We start from the raw sequence: 27,458 nt of genomic DNA on the forward strand, positions 1-27,458 counted from the left end.
AAATCTTACCAAAATTGACATGTCCATCAGATACCAAATTATTAGCCAACAATGTCCCCAGGGAAACCTTCTATGAGCCACTGTATGGATCTTGTTACTGTAGCCACATATTTGCTGTTTCAGCAGTAATCCACATTTTCTGACTGCACTCATCTCCTTATATCATGTGCACAACAGGCATACCAATTAACTTAAAAGTTGGAAGACATTACTTTTCTGTTTTGCAGTGAGATTACACACTAACAATAGAACTAATGAAACCGAAACAGACCTTAAACCCACAACTTTATATTTCAAATGTTTAAGAGTATTTTTTGGAAGAAGAGAAATTCAAGTTAAGATGATTAACACTGAAACTTGTTAAAACAGATGTGAAAGATTGACACCAACAATTCAACACCATGCCAACTTTTATTTAGTTGAATGCTTCATTACAAAAATATTGAAATACATTTGGTGGAAGGCATTAATGAAAAGTTATTTTAAATAAAAACAATTTTGGGAGGGGTGGGGGTACAAGGTGAGCACAAAAATTAGGCTATACTGACCACCTAAGAATAAGCCAATCATCTACAACATCTTGAAGACATAAATGTCTTTTTATACTATGCAGCAACAAATGCACAGTTGGTTAAGAGTGTAAATGGTTGTTTATACACCTGTTGGAATGTTGCTAACTGAATCGCAAGCAGATGTCATTTTTACTTGCTGGAGACGGTTTGAAATGAAACATGAAATAGCAGGCTGGCAGAAACAAAAACCAAACACACATTCCCTGCACAACATCATTTTGAACAAATATTATCCTAACAGTTCAAATACTACAGTTAAAAATCCTTAACAATTGAAGCAAATTTACAAATAAATCACACCGTCTCTCTAGCTCGATTTTGAAGATTGAACCGAGACCAATCAATAGAAAAAAATAAACCTTTAGCAACTAATCACATCAAGCTGTTAAATGAACAGAACAAGGTATAGTCCTGTGATGTATCTTTGTATATATTTTAGGCATCACTGCATGGTCACAGGGCCACAGAGACTAAATAGAGCCTTTAACTCTGGGGCGGAGGGGGTGGAGGTGCAGGAGGCATCCCATACGGTGGCATACCGGGAATCCCCATCATGGTCACAAAGTTAGGGTCCATGGGTGGGGGTGGGGGAGGGGGTGCATACATCATGCCTGCTGAGCCAGGTGGAGGGGGTGGAGGCGGCGGGGGGGCACCAGGAGGAAGTGGGGGTTGGACCCCAGGTGGAGGTGGCACCATAGAAGGGTTACCCATAGGCGGAGGGGGCTGAGCAGCAGAGGTGGCCGTCTGCTGAGGCTGTTGCCAGGGTGGCAGGTTTCCAGTGGCAGAAGTGGATGTGGTGGTTGTATCTGGGAAAGCAAAAAAAAAAAAAAAAAGTCAATCAGTGACTAAAGGAACACCTTTATTGATATCAAATGTGTACTACTGTGATACACTTACTCTGTTGCCATGGCAGTGGAGCACTGGTTCCCATGCTGCTGGTGGGTGGTGGGGGAGGGGCCTGTTGTTGCCATGGTGGCAGAGGTCCTGAGGGTGGAGGTGGTGGTTGGTTGTTGGGGGGAGGTGGAGGTGGAGGCATCATACTCATGGGTGGCGGCAATAAACCTGATCATCAGGCAAGGGAGGGAATCAATTAGCATTCTGGAACACTAAGTATCCAAATATGAAAGAAAGCATACTTCAAAATGACCAAACACAGATGTCAATTTTGTAAAATAAGCTTAGATATAAGCAGAAGCATTTGTCCTCTGATAAAGAGTTATATTCTTCTATCTTTCCAGGGAAACGTTTTAATACACTTCATTACGCAGGAATTGCATGACTAAGGCCCTGTCCACACTACTGCGTTTTCGTTTAGAAACTGAGAATTAAAACGAATACGATCTCCGTCCAAACCAGCGTTTTAGCTGTGTATTAGAATTGATCTCCGTCCACATTAAAACGACTGAAAACGCGGATCACGTGACCATTCACCAACACTGGGCATGCGCATGCCGGTGTAAACAACTTCATTGATAAAATGATCCCACCATGCGCTGGTTCTTCCAAGGGTTAACCCAGAATCAACTCTCCATGTGCGGTCGGTACCGCCGCTGCACAGGAATTGTCACAGATCGCTCGAATGATAGCTTGATTCAGGTGCGTGTAGGCAGTTATAACATTGTAAAATGCAGAATTTACTTGCACAACAGCTGCTAGCAAAGATATACGACATGACTGACGACACCCAATCATAGAGCCGAGCGTGAGCCTCTACTACGTCATCGTTTCTAAAGTCCTCCGTTTTGACCTGTCCACACTAACACCCTCCGGAGATTCAAAACGGGTAGGCAGCGTTTCTAAACTTCTCCGTTTTGGGTCTCCGTTTTTGCCGTTGTAGTGTGGACGGGAGGTGCAAACGTAGCAAACGGTCTCCGTTTTTAAACGAAAACGCAGTAGTGTGGACGGGGCCTAAGTCTAAACATCACAGGCTATACTCACTCATGTGGTGTCCGGGTGGTGCTGGGCCTTGGCCCATAGGGGGCGGGGGCGGCTGCATCCAGGGTGGTGGCATTCCATTGGGGTTTGGTGGCATAGGAGGGACCATGTTTGGCATTGGTGGAGGGAAGTTATGAGGGCCACTAGGACCCTGGTGCATGCTGTGGTAATTCCTGTTATCAGCAGGGCCTGAATTCATCCAAGGAGGACGATTCTGAAAGGTGTTTGAGAGAGAGAGAGAGAGAGAGAGAGATCTTGAGTGTTTTTGTGGAACAAAGTAATAGTTGTATTCAGCAAGGATACATTAAATTGATCAAAAGTAACAGTAGAAACAAAACTATTTCAAACAAATACTGTTCTCTTGAATTTAAATTCATCAAAGAACCCTGAACAAATACAACTGATTGTTGAGCATTGATATGAAATGTTTCTTGAGCATCAAATCAAGCATATTAGAACAACTTCTGAAGGATCATGTAACAATGAAGACTGGTGTAATGTTGCTGAAAATTCAGCTTTGCCGTCACAGAAATAAATTAGCTTTTGAAATAGAGTAATATTGAATATTTAAATTGAGTCTTGGTTACTATCTACAATCCCCCCCAAAAAACAAACAAACATAAGAACAATAATGTATATGTGCATATTATGAAGAATTGTGGATGTCTTTGGTCTTACTTGTTGTTGGTTGTTGGGTCCTGATGAACGAGATCCACTAGAGGAAGGATTGTGGCCCCCACCGGAGGAAGGGACTGGAGCCTCTCCTAATTCTGCCATGAGAGACAAGTACTCTTTATCCATACGGGCCTTATCCTGAGCAGACTGGGGTGGTTCGCCTGGCCGGGGAGCAAAGGAACTGCAGGGAAGAGAAAATTAAATTAACCCTAAAGTCTGAACTTTACTTGACATAACCAGAAGGTGCTAAACTTCTTGGAGGGGATTTAAAAAATATATAATAAATAATTGCTGATCACTGGTGGATGGGCTTACCTGGTAAACTTGCAGTCTGATGAGATGTGACCTGCTCCTCCACACTTTGTACAGACAGTTGTGTTTGTGATGCTGCGAGGCTCTGTGCTCTGCCATGGGCGCAAGATCCTGAAAGAAAAAAAAGTACACATGAGTATCAAATGCATCTACAACATTTACCCGCCTGTTGCTCTGAGAAAAGGGTCAATAAATCTGTGCAGTCTCCCACCTGTTATCATCCTCTCTCAGAGTGCCATTGAGTCGTGCCAGCTCCCTCAGTTGCATCTTTCTTAAATCATTCTGGTCCTCAGGGGTCTCAATGCCCTGCTTGAGGATATTACGGATCTGTGGACAAAAATAAATCACTTAGAAACATGCAATAGAATGATCGTTGAAGCCGATAGCTATGCATTTTCATTAAACTAATCCATTTTAGAATTCAAAGATGCAAGATCGTCAGAAGACTCACCTGCTCTACAGCTTTCTTTACATTCTCCATGGTGTTAGCTGTGACCAGAGCATGAAGAGGTTCATCTTCTCCTGGAAGCATCTGTCCATCCTTACGACCCACCTTCCCTTCCTTCACTGAACCTTTCCCACGAATCATGATTTTAGCACAGCACTCCTTCTCAATGTTCTTCAGAGTGTTTCCACTGGAGAAACAAGATATAGATCAAGTTGGTTTATGTAGAGACTAAGGATTTAGCAAACATTGAGTTTAAAATCATGCAACTTACCGCGGCCCAATCAAAAGCCCAACAAAGTTGATCTCTGGATATTCATCCTGAGGAATCATCACCTTATCACTAACCCGAGTAGCTGGTGGTCTGAGTAAGAAAAAAAAACAAGTAAATATCAGACACCGTAGAAACAGAGAAAAGAAAATAATTTGTATAAGCCATACTTGTAGTCAGCAGGGGGTTTGAATTCAGGGTTCAGTCCCACCATCTCTGTGATGAGAGAATGTCTCTCCTCCTCCAGTTTCTTGCGTGTACGATATTCACGCGTGTTAAGCCTCTTGCCCTCACTGTTGTAGATGGGCTCAGGAGACGGAGACCTGTGAAAAGGAAAGAACAACAGAAAGATGCAGCACAGTCAAAACCATAACACAGTGCTTACACCCTCAACAGTTAAACATTCAATGGCTTGCCTACTCTTAACTGACATTGGTTTGACTTCTGTGGTCATTTAAAAAAAACAAAAGTGCATGGGATGCCCCGGAGTGCTCACATTCTAATGAGACGAGAGTGAAATAAAAATAGCCACTAGAAAACTTATATTGAACCATTTAGAAAGAAGGGAAAACTTTCAGATTAAAGAGCTTGAAGCTCAGAAGTAAAACTTTTTTTTTAAAGGGCGACAAAACTTGGCATCAAGGAGCCCACTAAATTTTTGAACATTAATAAAACGTGTCTGTCTCAATATTATTTGGGGGATGAAAAATAGGACAAATATCTGAGACAAATGGGGCAACCAACACACTTGAAGAGCTTCTGTTCTTGAACGCTGATCTAAACCTTCACACGCCCTCAGAGCATTCAAACGGTTACCTTCCCCTTGGACGGTGCTGAAAACCTGTTAACCTGCACAATGAGGCTCTGTGCTTGAAAAAAGTTACGAGAGGGGGAATTTGGGTTAGAGAAATAAATTTGGATTAAATATTAACCTTCAACAGCCCTCAAACAAAACAGCCACACAAACGTGACAGGTTCATGATAGGCAACCCGAAGAGGAGAAAAGTGGGGGGAAAAAGAGGGAAGAATTTTCTGCTGGTTTTCTTTGGGACTGATATCTCCAGCGCTGACAACCTGAAGCACCCCCCAGCTTTGTTTTGCGAGCTGGAAGTTGATGAGCGATCGATCCTAAATCCTGGAGTGGATAGACCTTTAAGAAGAACCTTTTTAGAGTTGGCGGTGTAAAAACGTCGGATTAAGATTCTGCCGGAGAACCTAAGGCTGTTCAGAGAGCAAGGGGTGTGGCTACTAAAAAGACACTCACGTCAGAAACATGACATTTCCTGCTATGTTGGATGCTTATGAATTCTATGAGTGGCCAAAGTGATCAAAGTGTTAAGGTTATGGTTATTCCAGAAAGAAAAGGTCAGAGGAGTCTCCTCCGAGCAGTCTTCCAGTGCGGAAATCTGGAATACTGTGGAAGTTCCTGGACAAAATGGTGCTAGCCCCATTATGGAAAACCATTATTGACCATCCAATTAATCAACCATTCAGATTTTTAGATTTAAGGACACGGTTGTGTTCATTAACTGCATTTCGGAGGTGAGAAAGATGGGGCATTTAAAATGCAATATAGTCGAATGAAAATCAAAATTCCTTTAAATGGCTTAAATAGTGGATTAAACAAAGCTACTATCTTTGACTACAGGAACTAGGGCTACACTGGAATAATACATTCTACACAAGCCTTTAAAATACATACGCATCACAGAAAATAAACATGCATGCAATAAAAACAAATACTTACAAAAAAAAGATACGATTTACTTAAGACGATCAAGATTAGCATTGTTTATATGACTGCACATTATGTTTTGGTAAAGTTGGGTGCTATGTATTATAAACAGTTAGTCCTCGCTGTCATAAGATACAAAGTAACTTCAAATTTCAGAGTATAACACTGGCTAATAACACTAACTGAATGAAAAACTCTGATCTTTCTTATGACAATATCCTAACCATGATAGCCTTCAGTCATTTCTTTGCCTCTGTGTACAGAACAGATCCAAACATTTATCTCAAATTCAACTAAGCATTTCAAACACTAGAATATTTAGGCATGTAATGTAACAAAACCAATTTCATTACAATCAAAACATTTTCTAAACTCTTTAACTAGAAGGCAAAGATATGAGGTCATTTTAGACAAAGGTATTTAGACTTATTTCTTACCCTTACATACACATTAGTACACTTACGATCTGGCCTCACAATAAAATGGCGCATTAAAAAGGTAAAGAAAATGTTACTGTTGTTGGGTTTAAATCGTTATTCCGACCTGTCCTCAGGGTTAACAGGGATTCCCAGGTCTCCTGTACGCAGTTTACGTGTCAGGTCTTCAATCTGCAGTTGGACTGGAAGAAATCAGGTTAGGAAAGAAAAAAACAAGGATGGAGAGAAATGTGGTTAACAACAAAAAAACCCCACAAAAGCAGAAACAGTACACTGTAAAACTCATGTGACTACGGTTAAACAAGGAAAAACATTTTTTACCATGGTAATTGTCAGTTTACTAAGAATCAAGGTCAACTGAAGACTTTTGATTCTCTGCAACACATTTTCTGAAATACTGCAACCCCGACAGGAATTTTAGAAAACAACCTTGTTTAAGCTTGAACGTATTATGAGCCCATACAGATTTCCCCAAACATTTAGAAAATCAAATATCAAGGTTTGGCTAAATTAAGATTCAGAAACCTGGGGAGGGATTTCAGTAAATAACCATTTCAGAAAAAGGTTCATTACAACAGGCTTTCGATTTCATGCCACCAACTTTGAGAAGTGAAACTACTAAAATTCACATTTCAACCATACACTTAAAATATTAGTTCACATACTATTTTCATATCAAGTGAGCTAAAAAGGTGGCAAAAACATGAAGGCCTGTCAGGGGGTGGGGGGTTGGGTTTGAAGAAATCAAAAATCACATTGGCTAAGTGGCTTGAGCAACTGCATCCTCAAAAGGATTGAAATGCAGTTTAGAGAATAACACCAGTGTATCTTAAAAAACATTACTCTATAAAGAAAAAAACATACTGGGTGTTAGTGACCCTAAACCAACTTCAATAACATTCAACACTCAAGTTTTTGAGAGGTCATGACAACCACTTACCAACAGTTTCCAACACTAATCAGTTAGAACAACTGAGATCTAATATTTAGAAATTATCAGCCAACCAGATCAGCCTTTAGTTGATGTTTTTTTTGTTTTTCATGCTAAAGACTAGATTTAACTAGGCATCAAGCCACGGCAACCAAATCAGCCTGTACAAACCCAAAAACTGACCTGTATCACTCATGGAAGCATTTAATGGGTTTTCACATGCATTTCTCCATGACATGCTTAAGAGAATCAGACCCCACAGGTCACACGTTGAATGGTGCAGGTTGATGGTAGGTAAAGGACATGAGGTGTCAGTTATCAATAGAGGACTAGTTAAGGAGACGTAGGTCACATTATCATTGAAACCACCACTACATAACATGCCATTGCAAAACAAGTGCCTGACAGCAATGAGAAAGCAATTTACTACACACTGCTTTCAGACACAGGGTATGGAGATGACTTTCGCAATTCAGTGTTGGACCTGCATTGCTTTGCAGTCAAATTGGACTTAAAGACATTTTGCATAGTAAACATGAGCAGTGATGGAGTCCTGCAGCTGGAGACAGTTCGTTCACAGCAAGCAGCCACATCAGAAAAACACTGTGGGTTCTTGCTAATGGACATCAGATGGAAAGCAAACATTGACAGTGCTACAAATACCTCAGTGCTTCCTAGACATATAAAAACATCCTCACATTGCACATCGATGGAGTTAGTACATTCTAGTGAACATGGGCAAAGTGCTGAATTTCGATGGATCGACTTCTTTGAGAAGACCATCTCTAATACATAAGAGACGGCCATTTTGCACTGAGACTTTCAGATATAGGGTTAGCAAAAAAAACAAATGGTTATCCCATTAATAGACATCAATTACGTCAACAAAGAAGTCAGACTAATGAAATTCAGCAATTACATCCTGCATGTGATGTGCAAATTGTGAGGAAATAATAAAACAATTTTTGGGGACAAAAAAGTGAGTCGTCTAGGTGTAAACAGAATTCCCACCCAAATTCACAAACACAATGTTCTGCAACTTAAGCTATTTGACTCAAGACACACATTATAACAACAGTAAATGTAGATGCTCACCTATATAAGCTCGTTCCTGGTCCCGAGTCAGGCCGGGAGGGATCACGGTGGGCATGCCCGGGATGACAGTCTTCTGATCCGGCGTCTCGCTGCTCCAACGACTCCTTTTCCTCTGCTTCTTCTGGCAAAAATCTAACAGAGAATGTTATATGGTGTCATTGCAGTCCATATAAAACAGTATCATATTTGATTTGTACATTTCTTAGTTTCTTTTTTTTTTGTTGGTAAAATGTATTGCATTTATTTTTTATTCAAACCTCTAAATGATCAGATCAAAACATTTCTGCAAAAAAAAATATTTTACACAATCTACTGTATGCCTTCTGCCCATTGATTGATCATTCATACTTAAGCAAGTAAAAGGCCTCAGTAATCCTAAAATGTCAACCATGCGTCTATTTGCTGTGAAATCATGAAAGTTAATTTAAGTACAAAATGTAGGCTTAGTGTCAGGTTTACATCTTATCTTAAGACATAATTAAGAGATACAGGATGACAAGTATTTTATTGTAGTCTGCTATATTGCTATAAAGATCTCACTGACTTAAATTAAAATCTATTAGAATTTCATCATTATTTTTGGCCATATAAATAATCCATCAATGATCCAAAATACATATTTTGCTCAGATTGGGCCTCTGAATAAAAGTCTGGTGTATCAAATAATACAAAACATGCATGCAAACTTATTTGTTTTTGTCTAAAGGTTTAATAAGCCGTTTTTCATGTTAGGCTTTATAGAGTTAAACCGTATGAAGATCACCATGTACTATTGATTTTGCTAACTCACATACAGTCTAATATATGATCTACACTAGAGGTTAATGCACTGCATAGTCTAAAGCTTTTCATTAGACAATTCCAATGACAAAACAAGACATCAAAGACTAAAGAGCGCAATTAATAAAACCACAACTATGGAACAGGCCGTTGGTCCTGTAACGTTAAGAGTCTCAGGCCTGTCCACGCTGTTTACCTCCACTCCCCGGCTGAGTCGGCATTACTACTCCGACTGGGTTTGAGAGCGCAGAACTCACAGCTCCGGGGAACTGGGGAAAACCTGGGGCTGTTAATTGCGGTTGTTGGAAGGTCTGCAGCGGGAAAGAAACCGCAGGCACGGGCGGAGGCATTAACCCCACGCCGGGGCCGGACTCAAAGCCTCGCTTAGCGCCGATACTCGGGTGCAGCTTCCCCAGCGGGGTTGCGTTGGCTCCCGTTGCCATTTCTGGACGTCAGGGTCTTCTCTTTTGTTGAATATCTGCACAAAAAAAATCTAGGCTATTTCCTTTCAGGAAAATGTATTTAATACGAACGTATGCCTCCCTAACCTGCAACCACCTTCTGTTACCCGCTGGCTAAGATGGCGTCTGCTGAGAACGACAAAGGAGATTTGACGTCAATTTAGAGCCATCCGATTGGTCAATAATAATGTCAATCTATTTGTCGTTTACAGTCATTGGTTCATTCAGGGTCTGACGTATTTCCGACAATACATTTTATTGGCCTCTCATTGGTCGATGTGGTGCTCACTCCCCAAGCAGGCCAAACCTCTAGCAAGGTAGGTTGGCTTCAGCACTGGTTATCTTTTTTTTTTTTTTTTTTTTTTTTACAGTCTATTCTGGTTATTCACAAGGGCTACACATCACATCATTTGGTCTAGTGCTAAAATACTTCCTATAAGCATTTTAAATAAATGTAATAAATTGTAATAATTTCCCATTACTTTTGATATTAAAATAAAAAAACATGATGTAAATGTGTTCTCTATCTCTCCCTTTCTATTTATGCGTTTATATTAAAATATGGAGAAGAATAAGACATCTGAGAATCTAATGGATATTTTTATGCATTTGCACTCATAGAACAACATTTCATAATTTAATTTCCAACTAAACAACTGTTTTAATTGAATCATAGCTGGTTGAATAAACCCATATTGAATGCATCATGATCTGAAATCATATTTTAATGGATTCAACAGCTGGGATTTTATTTGAATGGCACACATCAGCACCTACTTTGTAGCCTGTACATCATAATAGGATTTTTTTGGAGCATTTTATTTTTTAAGTTGTCTGCGCTGTTTATTAATTGAAATGAATAAAAACATTGAAATGCAAATTCTGATTATTACCCAAAATTGCAATAATTAAATGTTAACACAAATATACTTAATTTAAACTCGCTATTAACCAATGTATTTGCTGCTGACCTTCTATGATCCAATTCAACCAAGCAAAAATGTCTTTAGATAACCATCACATTCGTGTGTGTTTTTTTGCGTGTTAGGTAAAAAAAAACTATGTAACACAAAGGTAACGTAAAACATTACTTTCCATAAAATGTAACCAGTAAGACAATTGATTACTTTTTTAGGGAATAACGCAATATTGTAACGCATTACATTTAAAAGTAACTTTCCCCAACATTGTGTGTCAGTGACGACATTGTGTGGCCGGAACAACTGCAAAATTTGCAAATCAAAGACAACGGCAATTATCTATACAGAAAAGATGAAAACATGAGATTTCTTTTTAAATTTTATTAACGAGGAAAAAAATATTTACAGGTATTTGTACTGAGAACCAAATCAAATAAAAACACAGGGCTACATCAAGATTGTTAAGACAACAAAAGTAGTTTAGTGCCATGAAGTGGGCCATCTGTACTGTCCTTGGATGCATCACAACTTCTAAAATGATCCATGAGCAACCAAGAAACACCTGCAAAGATAAGAGATTATCATAAAACTGTCAATCATTCAGTTATCAATTCTGCTGACTTCCATGAGCCCATACTGCCAAACCACCAACTTGAATTATTTTAAGACACTTTATAGGTAATAGAAAGTAATTAAGTGCTTTAATTTGACAAATCTGGCTGAAAATAACAATGCCAATCTTTTGCCTCTTGGTATTTGTAAACATAACTGACCTGTAACCTAAATATCCATGAGGTCATTTTGAGGCTATGTTACCAAATTTGAAGATAAATGACACTGATAACAACACTTCAGTGCCACATGAAAGGCAGAACTTTTAAGGGCTAGTTCACCCAAAAATGAAAATTCTGTCATCATTTAGTCAACCTCATGTCATTCCAAATCAGTACAACTTTTTTCTGTGGATCACAAAAGAACTTGAGGTAGGCTAAATGATGACAGAATTAAAAAAAATCTGATGGGGGAGGGGGAGGTAAGTCCCTTTAACAGTAATTCTCTAAGTTTCAGTCTGACCAAACTTTGCTCCAACCTTTTGTAATCCTAAAAAGGTCTCACCTGAGTGCGCACAGCACAGGTATTAGGCTAGTAAGCATAGCGCGCCCGTTCGGCATATGGATCCCGCGGTATGTCGTACGCAGAACTCCTGGGAATCGAAGAGACAGGAGAGAGGCGCGACCGATCATACGCATATCCCTCTGCTTCAAGGGGAGCTCGCCGGATTGGGCTCCGTTCGCGGACATAATATGAAGAGGTGGGCGCCGGAGGAGGGGGAAGGGGATGGCGCTCATATGGGTCAAGTTTAGAGGAGGACAGGTGCTCTCTCACGATCGCTGAGGAGGACGGGGGAGGAGGGACAGAAGGTGGAACCGCGCGTCTATCTTCGAAATAACTGCCTCCGTACGGACGTGCCCGATACTTCTCGTAGAAGTCCACCACCCCGTACGGATCTCTTTCCTCATAGGGTGCTCGGCGAATCGGGTACGCAGGCAACGCACTGCCATAGGCCACGCCACTGCTCCCATACGCAGCCTCACTGCCGTACGCCGGGGCCATGCTATTATCCGCGCCAATGCCGTAGCCCGCTGGCATACCGTAACTCATTGCACTCTCAAAACCCGCACCCCTTCCATACCCAGGGACGCCATACCCTGCTCCCCTGGTGAAGCCATGTGAGGGTGCAAAGCTGCCACCGTAGGCTGGCTCGCCACTGAAGCCGCGATGATAACCCCGGCCACCATGATCGCCAACCGCACTGAACCTGAGGGGCCCATATCCTTCCGAGCCCGGGCCCTCTCTGTAGGAGCCGTTCTGGTCCATTGGACATTCTTTGGACCAGTGGCCTTCCTGCCCGCACCGATAACAACCCGTTCTCTCTCCCATTCCCGGCGCGGTACGCAGACGGCTAGTCGAAAGCTTCACGCTCATCAGTTTGCCTTAAGGAAAAGAAAGAATTTGCCATGATATTTCTATTTTTTAGCATGCACACGGAGCAAACGTTCATAGGGTAAAAAAATCAATAAATAAAAATTTCACGCTGTTTTAACACTGCTATCGACAAAAACACGGCCAGAATTTTTCAACTGAAAATCGCAACCGTTAGAATTCAATTATAATTTCAACATGAGACACTGTTCAAAACCCATTTTGCTTCGGTGATGTGCCGCATTTCAGCGAAACGCCGATAAAGATTTATGATTTATGGCCGATAAACAAATGGCAGACTTTTTTTGTTTATTCTTTATATAGCCAGGAAAGTCCCATTGAGATGATAAAATCAAATAAACCATTTGAATTAGAAAAATGAAGTCCTCATAATAATGGAGCTCAAATAATGGAGTTATCAATGAAGAAACCTATAGACTTGAATTATTAATTTAGTATTATAAAATAGTGTTTGTGTGTGTGGTCTTAAAAGGGGTTAACGGCATATTTCCAAGTTTTAAATATAGGTTGTTGTACTTTTCCCCCACATTTATTTTTTAACTTATCGTTTTCGGCATTCTTCATAACTTCAAATCTTTGCACACACACACACAGCTCTGCTATCGTTACGTGTGCACAGCCAATATTCACTCTTAAAGGGAAAGCTCTTTTCAAGAGAAAGTTGGTGCTAACTTTGGTGTTAAAGTCTAAAGTTGGTGCTAAACTAATATGGTGCTAATATTTTGTGCATACCTAATTAAAAACAAGCAAATAGCGTCAAATTTCATTTCATGTTGACTTTAAGTGTGTCTGCTCGGTTTTCGATAACTCATGAAATGTCTCAATAATGCTCACTTCGAGAAAACACAATTTCCCTTGGTTAAAATCATTTATATGAGGTATTGATCAACTCAGTGGAAATATTTGTCCTTTGAGACAAAACTTGTTGTATTTTAAACTAAATGGACATCCTCTACTGACCTCCATATAGTAAACTCCAACTAAACAATTCTCCTCCTCTCATCACTTACCAATTTTTCTACTTACCAACCTGTAATGAGGCTCACTTTTGGTACAAACGTGACAAAAAATTACTTTTTTGAGCTAAACTGGGCAAAGGACCATACTGGTTCACCTTGAAAGGCTGTGTTGTCCAAGCCACTGATGGCCTCCATTGCGTCTTCCACTCGCTCCATATGAACAAACGCATAGTCCTTCACTATATCACACTCAACCACAGGTCCATATTCCTCAAACTTGGCCCTGAGTTCTTGGTTGGTGCAGCTACTGCTAATGTTGCCGACATGAAGTTTTGTAGAGGTCTTGGGCTTCCCTTTGCTCATCTCTACGTTCATGGCCAAACCGTTCAGCATGTAATGGTGAAGATTTCGAATGGCTTCATCTGCCTCTGTTTTGTCATCCATGTGCACAAAACCGAAGTTTTTGACAATGTCACACTCAGAGATCTTTCCATACTGAGAGAAGAGGGAGCGGATCTCCTCGGCAGTAGTATTCGGCGAAAGGTTCCCAACGAAGATTTTTACCATTTTAGAAATGTAATGTCAACTTTCAGGCCCTGTTGGGAGAAAAAAGAAAATATTAAGTTCAGGTACATGTACTGCATGTCTAAAAAGCCAGGTAAGCTACATATAATTATGATTCCAGAACAAAGGCAGACTTAAATAATAAAATGTACATATCAATTCTCCCCCTGCTTATATTAAACTATAAATCTCATAAATACATACATTTGAATTATGGAACAAAAAGTAAGAAGTTAGTTAAAATCAGCATGAAACAGATGTTGCGATATACGAGTGAAAGAGCTTCTCAAACATGAAAAAAATGTCAACATGTTTTCCATTAAACATGCATTTTGTATTGATTTAGTTTTATTATTTACACAGATTTTTTTTTTATGTTTTACAAGAGAAGTCACAAACAATTTTGTGACGGGTAGGATTCAGTTCACGGCACTTTCTCATTGATTTTTATGGTATCCACAAACTGATTAACTGTTGCACAACTCTAAAAGAAATTCAAAGACGTCAAGGCTGTAAAGTAATTGGTTATTATTAGGCACATGTGATCTAAGTTTGCCGTTACGCTTTTTCCAGTGGTAGAACTGTGGACCCTGCTATCTCCCAATAATAAGATGCTGGCTGCATCCGAAATCACATACTTTCCAACAATATAGTAGGGGGAAATCAGTATGTGACAAAATAAGTACTTCTGACTTGACAGTACTCATAAAAGACTCTGCAACAAGTACCCAGGTGATAAACTATATCTGGCCAGATTCTCAAATGGACACTTTATTATCTCATGAGGCCACGGAAAAAGGATTAGTGAATGGCAGTGAAGCAATGCAACAGTCACATTCTAATGGTGAATGATACATACTCACAAAGTAGGCTAAGTACTTATTCAAAATAAGTACAGTAAGTTACAAAAAAAAGTATGTCCGAATTCACAATACTCATAGAGTTAAAAAAAAGTACTCATAAAAAAGTACATATGAAGTACTTCTGACCACGGGAGAGGATTTGTGAATGGCAGCTAAGCAAAGTAACTGTCTGTCACAAGTCGGTCAATAACAACATGGTGAATGTTGCAGTGCGTCTGGATTACATTCATACTAGTGGGCGCAAAGTAAGTACTTCTTCAAAATGAGTGGGCCTACCTACTCAGCCTATCTCATATCGCTGTTATCTCATGTGAGTGACAGGTTGTCCCACTTGTGCCAGCACATTATCAGAGAGGGGAAGTTATTTTGATTAAAGATTACGAGAGGACATAAACAATAAAAAAAGTTGTGCACGGATAAATCATTTATAATAAATGCAATATTCTATTAAAAAAAAACAGTTTTGACGTCGAATTGATTGTATGACGTAAACAAAACAGTTGTTTTTAATAAATAAATAGCATTTTATTATGGAATCGTGCAAAAACTTTTAAAAAGCTATATAAATTAATTGGTTTCATGTAAATGTGCTGAATTATGGCCATAACCATAACACATTAGTTACAAAAATAATTCATGAAACATAAATACAAAACGAAATGTACACTACAAATTGCTTTATTTGATCGTTTTAGATAATTTATTATGCCACCGGAATGTCGGCGACGAACTATTCGAAAGAATCGACTCGAGGAAACGAGGCGGGCTTCCCATCACTAGCAGAGGACAATGGGAAAAAGCTACACACGATGTGCACTGATTTACGAGTCGCGCGACAACAAACCCTCTACATCTAAAATATGAATACATTGAGACCAGCTTTGTATCAATAACTAAAGAATCCAAAGCATTCATTCTGCATATAGTATATGAATCAAGTTTACAGTCCATCTAGCCCTGCAACAACATGCTAACCAGCAATACAGGCAAAAACAGTGTAGTGAACGAATGAAACATCACGAAACATACGAAATGTAAGATAAGCGATTAGCCGTTCAGTCAAGAGAACATTGCAATTTTTCATGAAGCATAATAGATGTTACTCATACCTTTTCACAATTCTTGCAGGAGCCGGTGCGAGATGAAATGGCGTCACTCTTGCGTCGCATAAAGCGAAGCTAGCTGGAGAATAGAATTGCATGGTGGTATACACGCTGCCCATCCCCTTTCATTCCTTCATAGTGAAAGCCTGCTGTAAGAGCTTGCAACTAGAGCTTTCAATCATTTTAAAGCAGCATGTGGCCACATAGGTCGTGTAGTTTGTGTTACATAATAAAGCACCCAAGTAAGTACCAATAACGAGACGTCAATTTTAGTCATATGTTAAATATATTTTAGTATAAAAGACAGACAGTTATTTTGTCACCAAAATATTGGTTTATTACAAAAGATAATTCATAAAACACACTCCTGACTTCTGTAGGAAATATACAAACTACAGAAAATTAAATTTATAAACATCTTCACAGAGCTTCCCAAGGCACCCATAAAGAAGAAACGCCAGTAAACGCCAGCAGTCTCAAAAGGTGAATAAAGCCCTGAGTGAGAGTTGGTAGCACATCTAATGCAAATTTCCAATTCACTCTCATGTAGAGTCCACCTTTCCATCTAGGTGCATCTTCTTACAATCTAAAGATCTCCTCTCATAAACAGTCATTTGTGTGTACAGAACAGAACACGGTTTGCATCCCTCTGAAAGCTGCCCAACTACTTGGGTTGAATATAAAATCAGATCTTCTTCTTTTTTTTCTTCTTTTTTTAAAGACTAACACATCAAACAGGGAGTATACAATCAAAACAAGATCAGTAAAATCATTTCTCCAAGATCACAAAAACTCAACAGACATTGGCAGGAGTAACAAGTTGTCTGTCCTGTTGAACATAGGCCTACCAATTTGATACAACACAATTCAACAAGCAAGATGTAAAACTCAATTCTGAACGATCACCTGAAGCAAATAAGAATAAAAAGAAAAGTGGAATGTTGAATTTTAGAGTTTATTTTCCCATAAAGCTTTTTGCAGCTGCAGGATTAATTACAAATTGCCACTCCCCCCCAAAAAACATAATGCTGGGATAATCGCCAAAAAGAAACATACGGTAACCAGATTGTCCTCACAAAACTTTAATCAAAGAAATTTAGTGGCAAGCCAACCCAACAGCTGAAGACAAGTCTTGGAGCATAAAAAAAAAAAAAGTTAAATAATAGTGGATCACAACTTGACTGGGGGGGGATAAAAAAGTAAAATTATTCACAATCTCCCAGTGTTTAATTGCAATTAATAGCGGAGTTAAAAAAAAATATGTTGACATGAAACACCCCACTTTACCTCTGGATACAAGTGAAAAACAAAGCAAAAAACCCCCCAAAAAATCACAACTACTAATTTTTGCAATCATACGCCAAAGTCTCCATTAGAAAAGGGAAATTAAACAGCAGTTTACGTATTATGGGTAAAACATTGTACAGAGCTAATTAGCATTGTGATCAATGTGTCTATCCAATCCTGCATGTTTGAAATCCGACGGAGCGTCTGATCGAGGCAAAGTCATAATGGTGGAGGGGAACTCTCGTCACTTGACAAAACCTAAAAAACAGGAACAAATGTTCTGAGATGAAACATTTGACAGGCATTATTTTTTGACTGTACTTTTTAACCCGAGTAAAGCGGCTTCGCTTACTACTGTACTCGAAACGGCTTACGCTTAGAACAGATCACGCTGACATCTCATCTGAGTCAAAGTTAACGACCCGCATTCGCTCACCTTAGCGTGTGTGGCTTAGTATGCGTATCGAACCCGCTCGGTGTAGTTCTCCCTGGCCCGCGGCACGGCGTAAGTCGATGAGCTCCTTGAGACCGGGGAAAGTCGCGAGCGCTCATACGAGTAGCCTTCCGAACCGGCGCCCACACGTCTGATTGGGCTCCGGTCCCGCGAGAAGTACGCTGATGCTGTGGGAGGTGGAGGCGCCAGAGGGCGCCTCTCATAGGGATCGAGGCTGGGAGGAGCCAACCGCATCCTTGAGAGAGAGGAAGAAGAGGGAGGGGGAGGAGGAGGGGGTATAGAGAGAGCCCTATCCTCGAAGAAGCTAGAGCCAGCCGGACGAGCCCGATACTTCTCGTAATAGTCAATGCTTCCGTAGCGTTCTCGCTCATATGTGGACGACCTCTCCGGATAGGCGCTCGGTGGCCTGCTGGAGTACCGCTCTCGAGCATCCGCGCCGTACTCGCCGTAGCTGGGACGCCGGCCCATGGGTGGGGGAGGGGGAAGTGGCCCTGTCGGATAACCTCTATTAGGAAGACCTCCAGGGCCATCCATGCCGTAACTCGGGCCGCCCCTTGGGGGGCCTCTACCGCCGGGGAATCCCCCCATGCTTCCGCCATAGCTACCGTTCTGGCCACGTCTGCAATCTTTGGACCAGTGGCCCTGTTCTCCGCAGACGTAACAGCCAGTTTGGTCTCCCATGCCGGGCGCTGTACGGAGGCGACTCGTGGACAGTTGTACCTTGATCAGCTTGCCTTGTGGAAGGAAGAGAACACACGCAAGACAATGTGAAACTTTCTTCCGCTCACGTAAACCGTCATTTTAAAAGAGAATTATAGCATCACGACAGCCAGAGCACTTACATCACTTAAAGGGTTAGTTCACCCAAAAATGAAAATGTGTCATAGTTTATTCGCCTTCATGTCATTTCAAAACACATATGACTTTTATTTTCGAAGATATGTTTAAAACCTGAGATTTCTGAAGTCCATTTACTATATTTACTATGTGTTGATCGTTGTTTATGTGAATAAAAGCTAAATTAAATCTATTTGTATTTAAATTTCACCTTTTACTGCCCTTTGTTATTCTAGTTATTTACATATAGCTGCAGCTAATGAATCTGAAGTCTCATACATTCACAGAAAATGGTTTATTTCAGTGTTGCAAAATAAGGTGGATAATTCTTCAGGACAGTTTTGATTAAATGGAGATATGAATCTCTCAGGTTTTATTAAGAATATTTTCATTTGTGTTTCGAGAGTGAACAAAAGTCTTATGGGTTTGGAATGACACAAGGGTGATTTTCATTTTTGAGGGAATTATCCCTTTAATATTAGTAAATATGATGTCTATTTCCAATTGTCTAGAAATGGCTTCAGTTTAGCAATTACAAATAACTTAAAAAGGAGTAGTACATTCCTCCCATGCTAAAAATAAAAAAAAAAGTTAAATGCAACCCTGGGTAATCATGGATTTCGTCGTTTCAAGGTTAATGTTCACCTTGGAAGTTTGTGTTTTCCAGCCCACTGATGGCCTCCATGGCATCCTCCATTCGCTCCATGTGAACAAAGGCATAGTCCTTCACTATGTCACACTCAACCACAGGGCCATACTCTTCAAACTTGGCCCGGAGCTCCTGATTGGTGCAACCACTGCAGATGTTGCTCACATGCAGCTTGGTAGAGCCCCTGGGTTTCCCTTTGCTCATTTCCACATTTATGGCTTGCCCTTTCAGCTCGTGGTGGTGGAGTTTGCGGATTGCCTCTTCAGCCTCCTGTTTACCTTCCATGTGCACAAAGCCATAATTTTTCAGGACGTCACATTCTTTTACTTTGCCATACTCGGAAAAAAGAGAACGCAGATCTTCCGCGGTCGAGCTTGAGGATAGGTTGCCAACAAAGATCTTAACCATCTTTATTGTCGTTTTTTCCTGGACAGAGGGAGCATAGTTTCGAAATGCACGTTATATCAACAGATGTCTCCCTAGTCCCTACTTTACTGCTGCGTTGGCCTACAAAACCATAGACAGCCTGCATAATCCCATCCGAGATTTAACATCGATTGTGTGGCTGCATGCCAGAATTATTTACGTACAACTCAGCATTAAAATGCTGTGTGTGATACTCACTGACCTGATAAATGTATGTAAAGTTGGAGACCAGGTTCAGTTGTTGGACTTTATGGCGCAGTTGAATTAACTCGCGTTGCTAGGCCACGTATCCGCGTGACCATCACACCCAACGAATTAAACCCCTTAGGGTTTGTTCTCATCATTAAAGCAAGTTTAACGACCGATATTACACGATAACGTAAGCCCGACGAGCGTTTTTTGTTGTTGTTTTTTTGTAGGCCAATTGTGTAAAACTAAGCTAAGTTAGCACGACTAACTTACATAACGTAAAGTTACCCGCAAGAAGACGTCGCCGTATTATGAAATATAGTACTATACAAATAAACGATAGTACTCCGTCACACTGCATTACCTTTATGTAAACTCTAAACACTAACACTCATGTAATACAGAGTTGTGTAGGAATATCATTGCCTTACCGTAGCGAGCACGTACTCTCACTGCCTGCAAAGATGAATGAAGCCTAAAATGGAGTCGCCCGCCGTCACTGACAGCACTTCCGGTCCACGAGCTCAAAAACAACCCCGCATCCAGAGCAGTTCGTGTCCGCATATATTTATTTTTTACCGATTGTGAAGATATTTCAAATAAAAGCCAAGTCTTTAAGCATAGATACAGCTATGAATGATATACACAACTATATGTAGGACTATATCAAAACGTATAACGAAACGTGTTCTCTATAATCTTTTTGCTTAGTTAACATTTATATTTTCTAATCTAAAGAATTTATAACACTTTTATGTATGGCCACAGCAATTACGGATTCATTCGTGCACCTAACTGAAAATAGCCTGCAGCTTTATATGAAAGCTAGTCACCATTTCTAATACACACAAATAAAAACATATGCACATATGTGTATACAGGCCCAGACACCCTAACACACGACTGCCATATTCTTCCATTTTGAAAATAAAAACCAGGACATAGTTTAAGCAGAAAAAAAAGCAGCTTTATTGAAAGTGCATTAATTTTATTTCATTAAGTGTCTGCAAAGTGAAAAAAATGCGTTGTCCTGAGAACATTACTGGAAGAGCCGCATGCATTTTGTAATCCACATGAAAATGAATGACAACCATAATTACACATACAGTAGATTTTATTGTAAAATTTGTACAAGACAAAGATACGAGACAGGGAAAATTGCATGAGTTAACCTTCAATATAAAACTTACCCTTAGTCATGAAGTCATCCTTAAGTATGTCATCATTTGCATAAGTAATCAAAACATTGATTTAAATGCATGTCATTGTAATACAAATGCACTCTGTACCATCTCTGCTGTCTACATAGTAAATGTATACCTTAAAATCATGTAGTTATAAAAGGCATGCTGCATGGTAAAGAAACTAAATGCATCAAGTGACTTACCTGGTATAATCAAAACATTTTCAAACTTAAAAAAGGGAACACTTATTGTTTAAGGAAAATATTGGGAAGTCAACCTACTTAACCAAAATAGGTTCTGGACAAACTAGGATAATAGCCTTGAAGACGAATTGATTGCAATCGCTTGCATTTCGCCGCAGCAGCTGCATTCTCCGTAATACTAAACTAGGGAGCCAGATGTTGTGGCTATTAATGCGAAATTTATTTCAACCTCTAAGCTACGTTACTTTTGTGCCTACTTGGGCAAGTTAGGTTTAAAAGATTGGCAAGAAAAATCAAAACGACGAACCAGGTTCCAGTATTTTTATTAAAACTTTCAAATGTTTCTATGAAAGAAAATGATACAAAGTCCTTGAACTGCGATTCTCTGCAATTAAAATGCACACTACAGAACAATTTCAATAAAGGCAGTAGACGGAAAGGTTTTTATTGCTGCGGAGATTGTATTCTTACTTGCATGCCGCACTTTAAACAAAAGGCTTAGAGGAAAGAGGAAAAAATAAAACCTTTACACAAATGTATTTTTGGTTCTAAATCAAAATTGTCATAGCGCTTGTTACAGTGGTTTATAATAACAAACGATAAGATCATTCCAAATTTTAAAGATAAAAAAGTACAGAGATACATGAAGTTCTGTGAAAAAAGATTTTTTTATATGCGTTCCTTTAAGTCTTAACCAAACCACCAAGTTAACCTAATTTAAGTAATCTGGCTCAGTGCTTTACTCACCTATCAAAAGCTAAACAATAAAAACAAGGAAAAAATAAAGCAGAGTTGACAATTTAGCATGAGGACGATTTTAAGCGTGTAAAAGCGGTTGTTTTATAGAATGTGCAGTCCGCAACAGAACTCTTCCACTATGGTGCGCAGGCGAACGAAACGCGCTCTGGCAGACAAAGACGTATCGCGGCACGTGCACCTGGAGACAACGACGACGACGATCTTGTTGAATAATTTACACCTGGAAAGAAAGCAAACCACATGAGTCAAACGGCTGTAGTGCCATCTGGCATTACTGAATCGACAAGCCAAGTTAAACTAAAAAGATTTATTATGCAGTCTATTTGAATTATACGAAGTGAGATCTTAATATAGCATACGGTCAATCTAAACACTTCGATACGAAGTTCAGTGTTGCTCGAGCAGTACTTTAAAAGACAGTAAGGCCATTAAAAACTTACGATCCAGGATACAAAGTTTACGATACTGCTACTTGCGCATCAATTACACCACACGCACAACAGGCCAAGTTCGCCAATTCTGAGTTCTACATTTAGAGGGCATTTTAGAGCTCATTTTTGGGTTGCGGGACCTATTCTCACCTTGGGTTACGAAAGCGCAGGGGTGCACTTTAATACGAGTAGCGCGCAGGAGGTGGAGGTGGCGCCGCCCTGTCAGCATAGGGGTCTCTGGGCCGAGGCATGCTGTACATCGGGGTCCGAGACATGGAGAGAGGGGAGAGACGAGATCGCTCGTACGAGTAACCATTCCCGGCGGGTGCCGGTGGGGCAGGAGGAGCACGTCTGATGGGACTGCGGTCTCGTGCATAGAACGAGGATGGCGGGGGTGGGAGGGGACGCCGCTCATAGGGGTCGAGGCCGTTGCCAGCCAGTCGCTCTCTCATAATGGCAGATGAGGGGGGCGGAGGGGGAGGGGGGATTGCACCCGCACGACGGTCCTCGTACGAGGAGACGCCGTAAGGGCGAGCGCGGTACTTCTCGTAATAGTCGACCACACCACGTTCGCGCTCGTATGCTGGTGCTGGACGCTCTGCATATGGGGGGCGTCTGGGGGGAGGGGGTGGTGGAGGAGGGGGTCCAGGGGGGTAGCCAAAGCGTCCCCTAGGATAACCAGGGGGCTCGGGACGTTCAGGGAAACGGGGTGGCCAATATCCACCATCTGGGGGGCCATAGCCTTCCTCCTCCTCGCCTCTTGGTCGACTCTTTGAAATCTGCACATGAATTCGTTTTCCTGCAAGTGCAAAAACATTTGATATATTAGAATTAGCCAATGCCATAAATGTGCAAAAATGATACTAAAGGATAAAACAATGGCTTTATACCTTGGAATTCAGAGTTGTCCAACCCCTTGATTGAATCCATGGCCTCATCAGAGTTGCTCATGTGTACAAAGGCAAAGTTCTTGATGATGGCGCATTCGGTAACTGAGCCGTACTCTTCGAACAGTGCACGGAGCTCTTCATCTGTTCCTTTCTCCACATTGGCAACGTGAAGCTTCACCGGGCCCTGGTTCTTGCCTCGACTCGCTTCAACGTTGATGGGTGTTCCATGCAGCTTGTACAAATGAAGATTTCGGATGGCCTTTGTTGCACTTTTGCGATCGTCCATATGGACAAAGGCAAAGTTTTTGATAATGGCACACTCAGTGACCGTTCCATATTGAGTAAACAGAGCCTTAATTTCGTCTGCTTCTGCCTGTTGAGGCAGGTTTCCGATGAAGATCTTCACCATCTTGGCTGATGTGGTACGCAGAGCCTGAAACGCACTGTGACAAGATACATTCCAATGACTTACCAACAACGCAAATTCAATTTCAATTCATTATAGTTATGTAATGGACTTTGGTTTGTCAAAGACAAAAATCACGCAGAGAACACGAAACCACGCCTGGAGCCGAAGTGAAATCGAAACAGTTGGTCTCAGTTCCTGAGAAGCCAATCAACCAGTTAAACCAGTTTATGCAAATACTTTAAATGCATTTCCCCCTACATATATGCAAATACCGATAGATAAATAAATAAAAATTGTTACATAAAGTAGAATATAACAAATTTTCGCAACAAGACAATAATTCTCCTCACATTATATAGGCCACGGCCTCGTGTGATTACTTAATGCTAACGTTAGCTGACTAGCGAGCCTCGATAAACATTTAGTTAATTCACGGCGTTTTCTTTTGTGTATTAATGTTAGTAAGAACACGTATCGTCATGAGAATATGAATACAGCAAGTAATCGTCGTCTCGCGTGTTCGGCGACCTGAGAGAAAAACATATTTCCGTTGCTACGTTTGAATAAGCTAACAACCTTAGCTTAGTAGCCGAGCAGTCTTTACCCGCTGTCGAGATAAGTACGACGTATGCGACTTTTACATGTAACCAATTACCAGTTTCTAAACACCATATAAACACTGCTTGCACCTAAAGCGCTTTAATCCCGCGTTCTGAAACTTAAATCTAAAACTGAATTTTTAAAGGTCAAAATACAACGAGCAACAATACTCACCGTCAGTTCCTCACCACAATGAGGAATAGGGTGGGCCATTCAATAATATACTTCCTAAGTCCCGCCCACATTGCTGATAAACCAATAAAATAAAAGAATGTGGGTCACGTGGCATGAAACAAGCTAGAATTTCTAGCTGTGGAAAATTTAAAGAAACCCTGTTCTGAATGGATGTAATTACCCGCTTTGGAGTATATTTATTACTTACAGACGTCGTAATTGAGGTGGGTTTGTTGAACTCATCAGTGAAGAATATAAGAAAGATTTATCAGTTTTTATGCCTATGGTCAATTAAGATTAAATCATAAAGTCATCATACATTCATATTAACAGTCTAAAGCAAACGGCAATTTTTTTTAAAGAAATTTAATTTAATATAAATGAATATCTGAGAAGATAAAAATACAGAATAATATATAAATATACATTTTATATTTTAAGCAGAAAATATAGTGTCTCTTGACTCCAGTAGGTTGCGGTAAAGTCCTTGTTGCGAATATCCGCCCCTAAGGAACAAAAATAAAGAGGGCGTTTACCTATCCGGTTTACCTAAATGTGGACTTATAGAATGTATCATTTCTTCAATTTCAATATCTTAGAGATTTTAAAATATAGGCTATGTTAAATGTCGCGCAGTTATCATGAAGTGTAGGCTACGTGTCTTTGGTGTTCCCTAAGTAAAACTTATGAAGGTTTTTATTTTGTTGTGATGACGAAACTATGCGACACACTCTTGCTGGAAACGCGGTCAACATCTGATCAGCTTACTCACCCTTCGCTGTGATTTTACAGATTTGTCAGAAAGTTTTTGGGGAGTGACTGATAAGGCTTCACAAATGATCATCGTGTTCTTAGTAATGTGTAAACACCTAGGCTGACTTATAGGCAGGCGAGTGGTAAGTTAAAAAAAGCACACAAGTTGTTTTCATCGAAACGATTATAAAGCATGTCTGACCAGGGGAAATCATTTGGGAAAACATTATTTTTGAAATACAGCAAAATATAGATAGCGAAAGTAGACTATATAAATCAGTTGGGCAACTCCGGGGTTTTTGACAGTCACGTGGGCCAAGTTGGAAGGGGTGTTGGATTTCAGTGCTTCTGAATCTGATGCAATTCCCTCTTTGTTTGTTGAGCTGCACTCTTCAGTCTTGCGATCTCAGCTCAGGAACAGCACAACAGTCCGTTAGTTGATGATCGTTGCATCAGCTTCTGAAGGTGAGCTCTAAAACTTCATTATTTAAAACACGTATTCACAATATACTTTAGAGTTACGCTAGATCTGTGCTATGAATCCGTTTTATTCTCACTTCAGTTCAGAATATTCCACTGTGTTGCAAAATATAACTGTTCATTGAACTAACCCATGAGTTTTTTTCTTCTTCTTAGGTCTAACTATCAGCAGGGGAATTTAACCCTTTTGCCTCCATTTGTCACCCATAATGAATATCAATAGCAAACTCGAAACTGAAGAACTGCTCACTTGTCTTCATATACATATCTACCACCCTAATCAAGCCAGTCGCCCACTCTTCCAAAACCTGCCCCTAAATCAACCGTACCATATGGACGCTGAAGATCCACTTCGGCTTGGCCGTGATGGACAAACCTGCATCTTTGTCCTAAATGACACCTCGGTCTCCAGAAAACAGCTCTCCGTACAGGCGTATAGGAAAGCCGGCAGCCATTTCTTGAGCTTCATGATCCAGAACATGAGCCAGAAGGTCAAACTCGTGGTCGGTGGGTCCGAACTGAGATACCTCGAAAGAGCTGAGCTTGATGACAAGGTGCTCCTCCGCTTTGGAAGATATGAACTGCTGATTTGGCAAGAGCCAGGAGATTCAGAGCATAAATATGAAGTCCTGTTTGAAACATGCAATACACCCCCTTCACAGGAATTGGGTATAGATGTGCCATGCAACCCACCTGTTATGGATACTGGTTTGCCATTGAGAAGCTTTGAGAATGGAGGACCTCCAAGCCAAGAGCCACTGGAGTCAGATGAGACAGTTATTTTAGTATAGATATCTTCCAGACCCTGCTCTGCATATTATTATTACCATCATTGATATACTGTGTTATTAAAATACATTTCAAATGTAACGGACAGATCTGCAACTGTAGACTTCTGATGTAAGTGACATTACAAACATTGTTATTATGATTTCTTCTGGAATGCCACTGAACCAGTTTTGTTGCCTGATTACCTCCTCCTGTTGTACATATACATTGTTTTTTTTTTTACAAAATTGTATTACATATTTGTCACTTACATGTTTGCTCAAGGCACTTTGTGTTTTTCTCTCCATTATTGTGAAGATTCATTGTATCAGTGTTTAGCTAGCATTTTTATATTACATATTTATTTTATATTGTATTGACTGTTACTTGATCAAATGAGAATCACAAACTTTAAAAAAATGTTAAATTTCAAAATTGAAGTGTTATTAATAAACTACTTACAACATTATATATTATATAAAGGAATAAACTTAGTTTACATTGCTTTTGTTCTGATTGCTTTTTTAAATAGCTATTTAATTAAAAATGTTTGTTTTCAGGTTCATACATCAGTACTTGCTTCAGTGTACTGACTATAAAAAAGCTTATTTTATATTAATAAGCTATTCTTAATTAATAAAAACAAAACATGACGTTGTCTTTCTTTGATGGACTGGCATCTGTCCAGGGTGTTTCCCCCATCTGTGTTCTGAGATGACTGACGTCGAGTATCGAAAATATCGATACTCTGAATAACCTATGTTAGTGAATAATTGTGTAGTGGAACTATTTTCCTGCTCATCTGAACACACGCAAATGCTGCAAGTCAGAACCAATCAAACACTGAGAGCGTTCATACACTGCCGGCATTCAAACAGGGCTGCGTTTCCCAAAAGTATCATA

The 27,458-nt window shown here is 40.2% G+C and overlaps 3 protein-coding genes across 7 annotated transcripts; 1 reads left to right on the plus strand and 2 right to left on the minus strand.

The window, feature by feature from the left end:
- Positions 1 to 362: 362 nt before the first annotated feature.
- sf1 (splicing factor 1) lies at positions 363 to 16,313 on the minus strand. Of its 5 annotated transcripts, XM_079584151.1 has the most exons (13): positions 16,069 to 16,200; positions 13,680 to 14,128; positions 8,409 to 8,529; positions 6,489 to 6,564; positions 4,381 to 4,533; positions 4,214 to 4,303; positions 3,946 to 4,129; positions 3,706 to 3,821; positions 3,498 to 3,605; positions 3,186 to 3,363; positions 2,511 to 2,721; positions 1,470 to 1,634; positions 395 to 1,378 (listed from the first exon to the last, which is right to left on the minus strand). In XM_079584151.1, the coding sequence occupies exons 2-13, from the start codon at positions 14,097 to 14,099 to the stop codon at positions 1,056 to 1,058; spliced, it is 2,145 nt and encodes a 714-aa protein (XP_079440277.1). In that variant the 5' UTR covers positions 14,100 to 14,128; positions 16,069 to 16,200; the 3' UTR covers positions 395 to 1,055. The 5 variants fall into 5 exon arrangements, with proteins under 5 accessions (XP_079440273.1, XP_079440277.1, XP_079440275.1 ...); XM_079584147.1 differs by lacking the exons at positions 13,680 to 14,128; positions 16,069 to 16,200 and adding an exon at positions 9,385 to 9,829 and having other exon boundaries at positions 363 to 1,378; positions 8,409 to 8,540; XM_079584149.1 differs by lacking the exons at positions 395 to 1,378; positions 1,470 to 1,634; positions 2,511 to 2,721; ... (6 more) ...; positions 6,489 to 6,564; positions 8,409 to 8,529 and adding exons at positions 10,945 to 11,131; positions 11,686 to 12,563 and having other exon boundaries at positions 13,688 to 14,128; positions 16,069 to 16,313.
- A 66-nt stretch (positions 16,314 to 16,379) lies between these two features.
- On the minus strand, positions 16,380 to 24,684 carry LOC306987905 (RNA-binding protein 4.1-like). Its single transcript, XM_079592541.1, has 6 exons — positions 24,555 to 24,684; positions 23,372 to 23,814; positions 22,663 to 23,280; positions 19,286 to 19,735; positions 17,786 to 18,537; positions 16,380 to 17,607 (listed from the first exon to the last, which is right to left on the minus strand). The coding sequence occupies exons 2-5, from the start codon at positions 23,778 to 23,780 to the stop codon at positions 17,801 to 17,803; spliced, it is 2,214 nt and encodes a 737-aa protein (XP_079448667.1). The 5' UTR covers positions 23,781 to 23,814; positions 24,555 to 24,684; the 3' UTR covers positions 16,380 to 17,607; positions 17,786 to 17,800.
- A 945-nt stretch (positions 24,685 to 25,629) lies between these two features.
- On the plus strand, positions 25,630 to 27,207 carry tifa (TRAF interacting protein with forkhead associated domain). The gene is made up of 2 exons (XM_079584185.1): positions 25,630 to 25,772; positions 25,944 to 27,207. Exon 2 carries the CDS (start codon positions 25,997 to 25,999, stop codon positions 26,576 to 26,578), a length of 582 nt encoding a protein of 193 aa, XP_079440311.1. The 5' UTR covers positions 25,630 to 25,772; positions 25,944 to 25,996; the 3' UTR covers positions 26,579 to 27,207.
- The last annotated feature ends 251 nt before the right edge of the window (positions 27,208 to 27,458 follow it).

The sequence above is a fragment of the Phoxinus phoxinus genome (genome assembly GCF_949152265.1).
Source record: "Phoxinus phoxinus genome assembly, chromosome: 2".
NCBI classification, from domain to species: domain Eukaryota; kingdom Metazoa; phylum Chordata; class Actinopteri; order Cypriniformes; family Leuciscidae; genus Phoxinus; species Phoxinus phoxinus.